Here is a 12,354-nt window from a genome sequence, read left to right as displayed (position 1 = left end):
AAAAAAGAATGAGTTTTGTGCAACTGATCAGGTAGACATTATACTGATTTCATAGTTTAGCAATTATGATGGCATTTAAACCTTTTACACTAAATTATGTTATTTCAGTATAATTAAAATTAAAATTTAGAAGCGAAAATAAGTTATTTGGAACAGAAAAGTGAGTAACCATTAAATTTTCTCTGAATTCTCATCAGAATCAGGATGGATTACTTATTTGACCCTTTCTTTGAAAACTCTTGAAATAAATACGTCAAGAATATGTATAAAGGGGGTAATTTCGAGTCAGAAACTTTCTTGCTTTGAGTTACAGGTTTGTTATTGTTTAAATTGTTTGTCTTTTCAATTTTTTCCCTTTATTTCCCAATATTTAACTGATGAATCATATATATATATATATATATATATATATATGGATCATTAATGGCATGTGGAAATGCTTTCTATGAGCAGTAGAACAACAGAAATAGAAATGATAGGTAATTTACAGATTCAGTTTTTTTTTTTTTGTTATACTGGGGCTGCCTTTTGGCATAAAAAGAAATGGTTCAAGTATTTTATTAAGAGAAAGTTGAGTCTTTTAGCTATCTAAATGCCCATTTATCTCTTGTGCAACAAACCTCTCAAAATTTGGTGACTTAAAACAAAGTGTTATTTTTTATGATTTTGTGGATTGAGTGGGCAGGTCATCTACTCCATGTGGAATCACTCACACAGTGGCATTGAACTGCAAGTTTGACTAGACTGGGACATTACAAGAAGGCCTGGTTCTCCATATGGCCTCTGCATCTGGTGTCTCATCCTCTAGTACTTTTTTGCACATACTTTGTCATTATTCTGTATTCTGTCCTAAGTCTTTATTTACTTTTTTTTTTTTTTGGTGTAGAACTGAGGTGTAGGCCAGAGGTACGGGACGGGGTGGGGGTTGCAGTAGAGAATTCAACAGAGACAGAGTAGGGAGAAGAACAGGAGGACCTACTGAAATACATTGCATAGGGAGCAGCAGGCGAGACAGGCGAGGTCTGGCGCACCATATATGGGTTAGTTCCCTGGCTGGGGATTGAACTCAGGCCATAGCAGTGATAGCACTGAGATTTAACTCCTAGGCCACCAGGGAGGCCCTCTGCCCTAAGCTGCTTCTATGACAACCGCATACCAAGAGTATAGCTGCCTTCTTAAGGCTTACCTCTGGAACAAACATAGTATTAACTTCTGCCACATTCTTTGGTCAAAGCAACTTACAAGTCTTGTCCAGATCCAAAGAGAAAATAGACTAACTGTCCATGGGAAGATTGGCAAAGAATTTGTGATTATCCTTCATTCAGCACGGAATATATGGGGGTAATTATTATGATGTCTGTGGAAGGGGATCTGATTGGAGATGAATAATACACTTTTTAAAAACTTATTAGATTCAGTTGGTTATGGTGCTATATGTGCAGGGAGTAGAGCAATTCATTATTGAATTCTGGCATGTTTGAGGTGATAAAGATACATACTTTATACCAGTACTCTTTTCTTTTCTTTTTAAAGATTAATTTATTTATTTATATAAGCACTGGGTACAGTCAGAAGCGTGGGAGGGTGAGAGAATTCACCAGAGCGGGGAACATAATAGGCAGACTGACGAAGTACACTGCTGAGGGGAGCAGCAGGTGGCAGGAGAGGTCTGCGCACCATGTGGGACCCTCGCCTGGAGGCTGGGGATTGAACTGGCGCTGCAGAGGCTGCGGGCAGCTTCGCAGCCCAGTGCTCAACCACTGCGCCACCAGGGGAGGCCCTCACATTTTTCTTAATATAAGTCACCTAAAGTAGAAGTTAAACTTTATACATATATATGAATGAAACAAAAAGATGGCGTTATTACAGAGATACAGTATTGCTAATTGATAACCTTTATTTTTATAAAGATTTTTGTTTCACTAAAGACAGTTCCTCTGCATTTTTTTTTTTTTTTTTTTGTTAAAAGATTTATTTATTTATTTTATTTTTTATATGAGCACTGGGTACAGTCAGAAGTGCGGGAAGGTGAGAGAATTCACCAGAGCCAGAGCAGGGAGCAGAGCAGGCAGAAGGACCGAAGTACACCGCTGAGGGGAGCAGCGGGCGGCAGGAGAGGTCTGCCGCCATGCGGGACCCTCCTCCGGTGGCCGGGGAGCAGCCAGGGATCGAACCGGCGCTGCAGAGGCTGTGGGAAGCTTCGCAACCCAGCGCTCAACCACCGCGCCGCTGGGGAGGCCCAGTTCCTCTGCATTTTTGAAGAGAACAGAAGGGTGAAAATGTTACATTTGTACCATGGGACCAGGTGCACAATAGGTGCTTGCCACATGTCTAAATTAATTTTTGTAATTTATAGGTTTGTTTTTTTTTTTTTTTTTTTGGCAAAGTGGGGGGAGGACAGTTGTTAGGTTCTTTGTGATTTAATTACACACAGATTAAATTCCATTACAAAAAAAATGAGAAGTATCCTGCTTCTTTATTTTGTTCTTGTGGTCAACATATTTGAAACCATGAGTTCAAAAGATTGATTTACTTAACTCCAGTTTACTCCCATCTGTGCCTGCTGCCATGCTTCTTCCACAATAAAGAACCAGTTTGTTACTGGAGTCATTGTATACTGGTGGTTCTTCACCAGGGGGTGGCAATATCTGGAGGTGACCACTTGCTTGTCATAACTGGAGGGTGCTATTGGTATCTAGTGATCAGGAGACGGGGATGCTGCTAACCATAACTGTATTGTGGAGGACAGTCCCTCATAACAGGAATTATCTGAGCAAAAATATCATTAGTGCCAAGGTTAAAAAATCTTACAATTGGGGCCTCCCTGGTGGCGCAGCGGTTGAGCGGTGGGCTGCGAAGCTGCCCACAGCCTCTGCAGCGCCGGTTCAATCCCCGGCCACCGACGAGGGTCCCACATGGCGCACAGACCTCTCCCTCCCCCCGCTGCTCCCCTCAGCAGTGTACTTCGTCAGTCTGCCTGTTCTGCTCCCCACCCTGGCTATGGTGAATTCTCTCACTTTCCTGCGCTTCCGACTGTACCCAGTGCTTGTATAAATAAATAAATAAAAATCTTAAAAAAAAAAAAAAACACAAAAATAACTTACACTAAAGGATGAGAATTTTGCTACTCTTTTTTGTTTGTTTGTTTTTGGGTATCTATATACATTTTTTTTTAAAGCGTGTGACCAGAAACTCCTGTATCTTGCTTAGGAACAAAGGATACAAGTAACCACCTGTTCCTAAGTCCAAAGTGACTATACAAGTTCCTCCTATCAGAGGCTAGAATTGACATGCCTTTGCTTTGATGAACAACTTTGCTTGAATCTATGGAAGATATATGGAAATTTGTGGTTAGAAGTGCTTCTGTCTCCACTTACATGTAGATGCATATAGAGAAATATTTTCCCATTGTTTGTATGTGTGGTGTGCAGTATAATTAGTATTAAATAACATGATCTCCTACAGTGAATCATTTCTATTAGCAACTAAATAATGTGTTTTGATAGACAAAATTTGGAGCTATTTTTATAATTTAAGTTTTGCAGTGTTGTAATGATAGTCTTTAAAACAGAATTTGTTTTAATATTTACTCTTTTGCATACAGGTAAAAAACTGGGTCAAAGAATTACGGAAAATGTTGGGAAATGAAATCTGTTTATGTATAGTTGGTAAGCATTTTTTTAAAAATGCCCTTTGTTTCTATAATGTTTTTCTATTAAAGAATAATAAATTGGTAATTATGTAAAAGCTTCATGAAAGAAGAATGGCATTTTAATACTAATATTTTTAGAATAACTTAGGATTTGGAAGTGATCTTTCAGGGTAATTTCTGTACTTTAAGAAAAACCTTGGCGGGCAAATGGGAAGCCAAACTTCTGGCTTCTAGTCTTCCACACTTACTTTAATTTGACCTTTAGTTTTTACCATGAGATTTTATTTAGAAAAAAAGAGTTCAGGAACTACTTTATTTTTTTCCTTTTTTTTTTTAATTTAAATTTTATTTTATATTCCCCATACAATTACAACCCCCTTATTTTGACCCCAATCCCTCCTTTCCCCGCCCCCCACCCCCCATAGAGTGTCTCTGGTTCATAGTTGTTTGTTGATTTTGATTTTTTTCTTTCTTGTAGTTATTCTTTTTTCTGGTTCCTTATTTAAGTTTTCTAGATTCCTGCTATGAGTGAGACCATCCAGTATTTTTCTTTTTCTTTCTGGCTTATTTCGCTGAGCATGATCCCTTCCAGCTCCATCCATGTTGCTGCAAATTGCATGTGTTTATCTTTTTTGAATGCTGAGTAATGTTCCATGGTGTATATGTACCACATCTTCTTGATCCAGTCATCTGTTTTTGGGCATTTGGGTTGTTTCCAAAGCTTAGCTATTGTAAACAGTGCTGCTATAAACATAGGGGTGCAGGTTCTCTTTGGAATTGAGGTTTCTGTGTCCTTTGGGTAGATACCTAGGAGTGGAATTGCTGGATCATATGGAAGCTCAATGTTTAGTAGGCCAAGAAATCTCCACACAGCTCTCCATGGTGGTTGGACCAGTTTGCACTCCCACCAACAGTGCAGGAGAGTCAGGAACTACTTTAAAACAGAGTTTTTTTTTTAAAAAAGGCAATGACATAAGCTAGTTTTTGCTCTATACATTTAATTTTACACATTTTTGAGTTGAGGGAAAATTTGACTCCAAGAATACAAACAGGTCATGATATGTGGAGGTATATTGGTGGAACAATATGCTTAAGGTTTTATAAAAGAACGGTAGAACTCACTCTTGGACTTCTGTAATTTCTCTTGGGTTACCTTTTTCTTTATAGTATTATTTCTTTGATAGAAAATGAATTACAGAACTCTAAATTATACTAGACACGGCTTTGTATTTATAGACGTTACCTCATGTAATCTTTGTAATGATAAGACCTTTGTAGAGGAAACTGAGCTTGAAGATACAATACTTGCCCCACACCAGGCAGTTACCAAAACTGGGATTTGAATTGAAAAAGTCATTTTAATTTCTATGTGGAGGTTATTATTTCTTACGATAAATAAAGCTAATGCTTTGTTCCTTCTTTCTTTCTGTGAGACTGACAGTAAATACACTTATGAATAGTAAAACTGTATACTCTCCAGGTTCATATTGTAAGTTTATGAATATTGGATCTGCTAGTGTACTGGCTGAGTAGGTCAGGTATTTCTCATCAAGTGTTATGTAATGTTTATTAATGAATGGTATGACATATGAAAGACTGTCTCTATTCTACCGCAGCTGTGATTTGGAATTTTAGTTAGATTTGTAATAATTTTTGAGGGCCTATTTGCTACAAAAATGAAAATTGTTTCATGTTAGAAGCCCCATCTGTGCTTCTCTCTCATCCCAACATTATCCCATTTATTGAATGTCAAGTGCTCATCTAAGAACTACACATTTATTACTTCATTTAAGCCTCTTGACAACACTGCATTTACATTGAGCTTGACACTTTCCAAATTACATAGCTAGTTATGGTAGGTCTGGTTTAACTAAGGCCTCTCTCCTGCTTCAAGCCCATATCTTCAACTAGTACTCTGTGTTACTTAATATGCACCAGACTGGGAATAGTGGCATAAATAAGTAAACAAAATAGATATGATCTTTATTTCTCAGAGCTTATTGGGAGAAAAAATAAACTTGCTGTATCATATGATAAATCCTATACAGGTGGAAGTACAGAATGGGTGATAGCACAAAAAGTAAGCCTTACTAAATTTGGAGGGTGAATAAGAGATTTCTTAGAGTGTTGGATAAATTAGCTAGATGAAGCCAGCATTATGGTAGTGAAAAGTGTATTATCTGTCATGGGCTTTAATTTTCTCATAAAATAATTGATTTTTCACATGATAATTTACTGAATATCAATGATTATGGCTGATAATAGTAACTATTCTATGTTGAGTATGTCCTATATATTTTCCCTTTACATATGTTTTCACATTAATCCTGCAGGCTTTGTTAACTGCATTTGTAAAAAGTTACACTAAAGGAGACTAGATAATTCCATATTTTTATGAAGTGAGCCAAGACTTAAACACAACTTTTATCAGCTTTAAAAGCCTTTTGAGGGTTCTCTCCATTAGGCCACATACTCTCCAGTCTAAGGAGAATGTGGTTCTAGCTCTTTATTGCTATGAGACCATCAGTAGTACTTTGATGGTTTGCTTTCAGATGTTTTATTCCTGTTAGAAAGTTTCTAATGCAGTTGCACAGTAGTATTCAAACAGATAAAAGCTTCCAAGTTTAGTCCTTTAGTTGTCTTGCTTTTAAAAGAATATAGGAGCTAAAAAATTTTTGAGTTTTGGAAAGATGTTACTTATTAACAGGTAGCTTTCTGTGACTTTGTGCTGTCACTCCATTGTGAACATTGATTGCTCAAAGAAATAGTGGAGGGATTAAAGTTTGTTTTTTTTTTTACAGATTTATTTTTATTTATTTATGCATATAAGAACTGAGGTATAGACCAGAGGTGCAGGGGGTGAGAGAACTCACCAGAGACAGAATGGGGAACAGAACAGGCAGATCTACAGAAATGCACTGCTGATGCGAGGGGTGAGCGAGACGGGAGAGGTCTGCTGTGCCATGTGGGTCAGCATCCTGGCTGGGGATTGAACTCATGCCAGTTCAGTGGAACATCAGACACATACCACAATGGCTGAAGATAGCTTGCTAGTACTGAGACTTTAACCCTTGTGCCATAAGGGAGGCCCCAAACGTTAAAGTTTTGAAGTCTAAAATAATTGGGTTATTAAAACAGTTATTTAATGGTAACTGGGTTTATTAAAATTAGTAAAGTCTAAAGTGTTATTAAATAATAAAGCAAAGTCCACTATATATATTATTTGAGAATAATTTCTCTTAAATAGTCATTTAAAATGTCTGATTTTGGTAAAATTTGAAAAAAAAAAAACACTGAAGATCAGAAAAAAAAATTCATAGGGATTTAGTTAACTGGAGCAAAAATTTCTTTGCTAGCTAAAGAAAACAATCCTGTTTTATCTTTCTATGTGGCAGAATGTTGTGTCTACTTTGAACTACCAGCCACTAGATGGTGCTTTGTGCATTCTTTGTAGCATAAAGCAACTTGTTTTCCTCTGGTGTTCCTCTGGTGACTGTCAGATATATTGGCTGTAATATTTAGCAAATGGAAATTTTTATTGACAAATTATAATGTAGAAAATAAGAAGTAATAGGTGTCTTCTTACTGAGGTAAACAGGTAACTGTTCAAAGAAGAAAGAGTTCATTAACGAATTTGTTCATACCCATTGAACTTTTCTTGAGTAATATTCTCCCTCTCCTGCCTTCCCTCTCTCCCTCTTAGGCTGTGGTGTCAGATAGTTGCTTGCATCTGCTCATAATTAGGTGCTCAGATTACTGGATGTTCTCCACATACAGAACCTCTGAGCTTATCCCTTTCAGTTCTAAGCATGACATCTCAAGGTGCTTCATCCAAAATTGTCTTGTAGGTGCCCTAAGGCCCCAGGTAAAAAAATGACCTACATGCAAGGTTTCTTTCCTCTCCTACCCTCCCCCTCCATAGTGGTAGTAGAAGAAAGGAAGATACTTGAAGTGATCTTCCTCAGGATATTTTTCCCATTCCTATCCATTATTTCCATTACCTTTACTACGTTGTACATCAAAAATCTCCCCTTAATCTCTATCTTGTATTCACTAAAGAATTTGCAGTTGCAGTTTCTTCACTTCAGTGTTTTTTTTATCATAATCTCAGTTTGGTTTCATTGCTTAAAAACAGGAGAGAGAAACTTATTTTCCGTAACGTTAAATTGCATGCATTATAAGTTCTTCTGTGTTTTTAACACAAATAGTACAGTTTCCCGTTCTGGTGGTGAAATGCTTAAAAAGCCATGCAATTTAATTCTTTCTCTAACCAGCTTATACCATCTAGGAAACCAAGATAGTCTTTGGACCTAAGAAGCTAGCCTAATACATCTTTGTGAAAAATAAAATTGCTTTGCTTATGATTGACTATAAGTTGGTTGAGGACCTTTTACACTTGGCTACGAATCATAAGTTTATCTCTAGGTTCTAGTTAATCTTGTTTCATATTATACCCAAATCAAAGAATAGCGCTTGTCTCATTGGAAAGTTATTCTTTCTGACAGAGACTACAGCTTCAGGAAGAATACTCATTATGCTATTTGAGGGATTATACTATTTTAGGAGTTAGTTAACTTTATAGTTTCAGGACATTTTTAAATCTAATGGGGAGGTAAACAGGTAAAGCAAATATTTTTCTAGGTGATTAAAGCCATAGTTATATATTTAGAATTGGCCTAATTTAATTATAAAATGAATCAGTACTAAAGATTGGCATTTACTTTTTCAAATTAGGTAATAAAATAGACTTGGAAAAGGAGAGACATGTTTCCATTCAAGAAGCAGAATCGTAAGTGTGTTATCCTCTTCCCTTTTCCCTTATCACTCCCCATTGGAAGTCTTTTTTTGCAGTGTGCTTTCAGTAAAATCTGAGTGATGCAAAAGAAAACTCTGTTGTGAATCACAAAAACTTTGAAGTATTTGAGTTCCAAATTAATTTATAAAATCTTCATGTCTTATTAGATGTGTGTTCTTGTTTAAAATTGAGTTTAATATATAGAAATATTAAATGACTATATAATCTTAATTTCACTAAATCTGGGTTAATTAGTAATTTAAGTTACTCAAACTGCTGTTGTGAAAAAATTCAAATAGCACTCTTGATAAAACAAAAAAGCTTTATTTCTTAACATCAATCTCTTATGCCACTTTTTTTTTTGAAGATATGCAGAATCTGTGGGAGCAAAGCATTATCATACTTCAGCCAAACAGAACAAAGGAATTGAGGAACTCTTTCTTGACCTTTGCAAAAGTAAGTATGTTCAGAATTAGTATGAGTATATTAGTAAGAGTATGTTAGGCTTTTTTAATATAGAATATTGGTGTTTTTTTAAGTGATGCTTTACTATCTACATTAATGTCCACATTGATGATTTGTCACATCTGCCAGTACTGTTACTTATTTAATATTTTTAACTCATCTCTTTTAAAAGATTTGTTTATTTATGCATACAAGAGCTGGGTTACAGGTCAGAGGTGTGGGAGGGGTGAGAGAATTCACCAGAGACAGAGTGGGGAACAGAACAGGCAGATTGTCTGAAGTACACTGTTGAGTGGAGCAGCGGGGCAAGTCAGGAGAGGTCTGCTGCGCCATGTGGGTTGTTCCCTGGCTTGCCGGGAATTGAACTTGTGCTGTGGTGGCTGCAGATAGCTTCATAGGTTGTGTCTTAACCTTTGTGCCACCAGGGAGGCCCTATTTTTAACTCCTTTTTTTTTTTTTTTTTTTAAAGATTTATTTGTTTATACAAGCACTGGGTACAGTCAGAAGCGTGGGAGGGTGAGAGAACTCACCAGAGCCAGAGCGGGGAACAGAACAGGCAGACTGATGAAACACACTGCTGAGGGGAGCAGTGGGCAGCAGGAGAGGTCTGCGCGCCATGTGGGACCCTCACCCAGTGACCGGGGATCGAACTGGCGCTGCAGAGCCTGTGGGCAGCTTTGCAGCCCAGCACTCAACCGCTGCATCACCAGGGGAGGCCCTTAACTCATCTTTTTAAAGCTTAAATGCTTTAGCCTTATTGTGAGCTATAGTTTATAGTTATGAAATCATGTGTGCAATGTACTAAATACATATTAAAATATATGCATAACTATTAAGTAAAAATGGACAGAATATACAGTTTAAAAGAGATTTAAGTCACATAACAACTTTTTGCTTTGGATGGACCTTATCTGGATTCAAATTTGACAAACTAATGAAAAAGAATATCTAGAAACAATCAGGATTATGTGAACACTCACTGAATGTTTGATGATATTAAGAAATGACCATAAATTTTTTAAGTGTGATTGTGGTGGTATGGTTATACTTCTTAAAAATTTTATGAATAGAATTGTGTATGGGATTTCATTCAGAATAATGGTATGGATCCTGAGAGGGTATGGATGATTTTCATTATGCTATTCCTGCTTTTATTTGTGTTTGAAACTTTCATTTTTAAAAAGATAGAAAGGAAGGGCCTCCCCTGGGGGTGCAGCGGTTGAGCACTGGGCTGCAAAGCTGCCGGCAGCCTCTGCAGTGCTGGTTCGATCCCTGGCCACCGGCGAGGGTCCCACATGGCGCACAGACCTCTCCTGCTGCCCGCTGCTCCCCTCAGCAGTGTACTTCGTCAGTCTGCCTGTTCTGTTCCCCGCTCTGGCTCTGGTGAATTCTCTCACCCTCCCGTACTTCTGACTGTACCCAGTGCTTGTATAAATAAATAAATAAATATTTAAAACAAAAAAAAAGATAGACAGGAAAATAAATTTGTTTATATATAACTGAATGTCATTTCTCATATCGTCAGTAGGATGCATACTATACTTAGGAAAACCCTAGTCTGCAAAATAATAGAATGAAATGATTTTTGTCAAATTATGCTTGATTTATGGACTTTGTTCTTTAAAAAAAAAAGAAAGAGTGGAGAGCAGAATAGGCAGATTGACTGAAACACACTGCTGAGGGGAGCAGGGGGTGAAACAGGAGAGGTCTGCTGTATCATGTGGGTTAGCTCCCTGACCGGGGATCTAACTCGTGCTACAGTGGCTGCGATTGCTTCTTGGTGCTGCGACTTAACCTCTTGCGTCACCAGGAAGGCCTTTGGACTTTGTACTTTTTTGAGAACCTGATGAAACTATATAGTATTTTTCCTTATAAAATATACTATATATAACTTGAAGTGAATTTCAATTTTATGGAAACCTAACAGTCATACGTAATTCTTCTAGAGCTGTAATTCTCTAAGTGGGGTGCCCTGATCATCAAACATCACTTGAGAATATATGTTAGAAATGCATATTCTTGGGCTCTCTACCCTAAACCTACTAAATCAAAATCTTTGGAGGTAGTACTCAGAATCTGTGTTTTAAAATCCCTCTGAATGATTTCCATGAACACCAAAGTTTGAGAACCACTGCTATACATATTAATCACATGAGAGCTTATTAAAATGAAGTATTTCAGTATAGTATGTCTGCTGTGGGCCTGAGTTTCAGATTTCTAATAAGTACTCAAGGATGATGATGTACTCAGACCATAGTAGTATCCGTGTTGTAGATCAGTAGCTTACAAAAGTTTTAAGCCTGACATCTTTATTAGAAAATTGTCTATTTAAAATGATGTAAGAGGGCCTTCCTGGTGACGCAAGGTGTTAAGACGCAACCTATGAAGCTATCCGCAGCCACTGCAGCACAAGTTTGATCCTGGCCAGGGAGTTACCCACATGGTGCAGCCAACCTCTCCTGACTTGCCCGCTGTTCCCCTCAGCAGTGTATTTTAGTCATTCTGTCTGTTCTGCTCCCCACTCTGTCTCTGGTGAATCCTCTTATCCCCCACACCATCGGCCTACACGCCAGTTGTTGTGTGCATAAATAAATTAAAAAAATAAATATTTAAAAAAAGGTTATCCTCTGGACCCAAGTTTAGGAACCCTTTTTCTGTTTTAAGAAGTTTTGTTTTGGGCCTCCCTGTTGGTGCAAGGGGTTAATTACCACACTGTGAAGCAATCAACATCCTCTGTAGAATGAGCTTCATCCCCAGCTGGCCAAGGAGCAACACACATGGCGTGGCAGACCTCTCCTGTCTCGCCTGCTGCTCCCCTCAGCAGTGTACTTCAGTCAGTCTGCCTGTTCCGTTCCCCACTCTGTCTGTGGTGGACCCCACCCCCACCCCGCATCTCTGGCCTGTGCCCCAGCTCTTGTATGTAAAGATAAATAAATCTTTAAAAAAAAAAGTTTTGTTGTTTTAAGGACTCCCTCTTCTCTTCCCTCATCTTTTCAGATATGTATTCCCAAATATTTACTCCTAGTCTGTATCTTTCTTTTCATTTTTTGTAACTGTCTCTCAAAGAGTATTTTTTAAAAAAATATTTTATTTATACATATAAGAACTGGGGTATAGGCCAGAGGTGAGGGGGTGGGATGATTCACCCAGTGACAGACAGGGGAGCAGAACTGGCAGATCTACTGAAATACACTGCTGAGTGTACTGAAATACACTGCAGTGGGCTAGACAGGCGAGGTCTACTGCACCATATGTGGGTTAGTTCCCTGGACGGCTTCGAACTCATGCTGCAGTGGCTGGTGATAGCATAATGGTGCTGACTCTTAACTCCTGCCCCACCAGGGAGGCCCTGAAAGATTATCTTTTCTACATTGTATAATTTTGACAGGTATGTCAAAAATCACATGAACAATATGGAATCTATTTCTGGACTTTGTTTACT

The 12,354-nt window shown here is 37.9% G+C and overlaps 1 protein-coding gene across 1 annotated transcript in view; it reads left to right on the top strand.

Moving 5' to 3' along the window:
- The window catches only part of RAB21 (RAB21, member RAS oncogene family), a 34,095-nt gene that overhangs the window by 15,825 nt on the left and 5,916 nt on the right, over positions 1 to 12,354 (top strand). The window contains exons 4-6 of the mRNA XM_037513979.2: positions 3,605 to 3,668; positions 8,387 to 8,441; positions 8,815 to 8,903. Coding sequence (XP_037369876.1) covers positions 3,605 to 3,668; positions 8,387 to 8,441; positions 8,815 to 8,903 — 208 coding nt within the window. The remainder of the gene's footprint in view (positions 1 to 3,604; positions 3,669 to 8,386; positions 8,442 to 8,814; positions 8,904 to 12,354) is intronic.

This window comes from Talpa occidentalis, unplaced genomic scaffold (genome assembly GCF_014898055.3).
Source record: "Talpa occidentalis isolate TD23 unplaced genomic scaffold, MPIMG_talOcc4v2.1 talOcc4.16, whole genome shotgun sequence".
Lineage (NCBI taxonomy): Eukaryota > Metazoa > Chordata > Mammalia > Eulipotyphla > Talpidae > Talpa > Talpa occidentalis.
The sequence above is the reverse complement of the archived record's forward strand: the minus strand, read 5'-3'. Positions and strand labels throughout refer to the sequence as shown.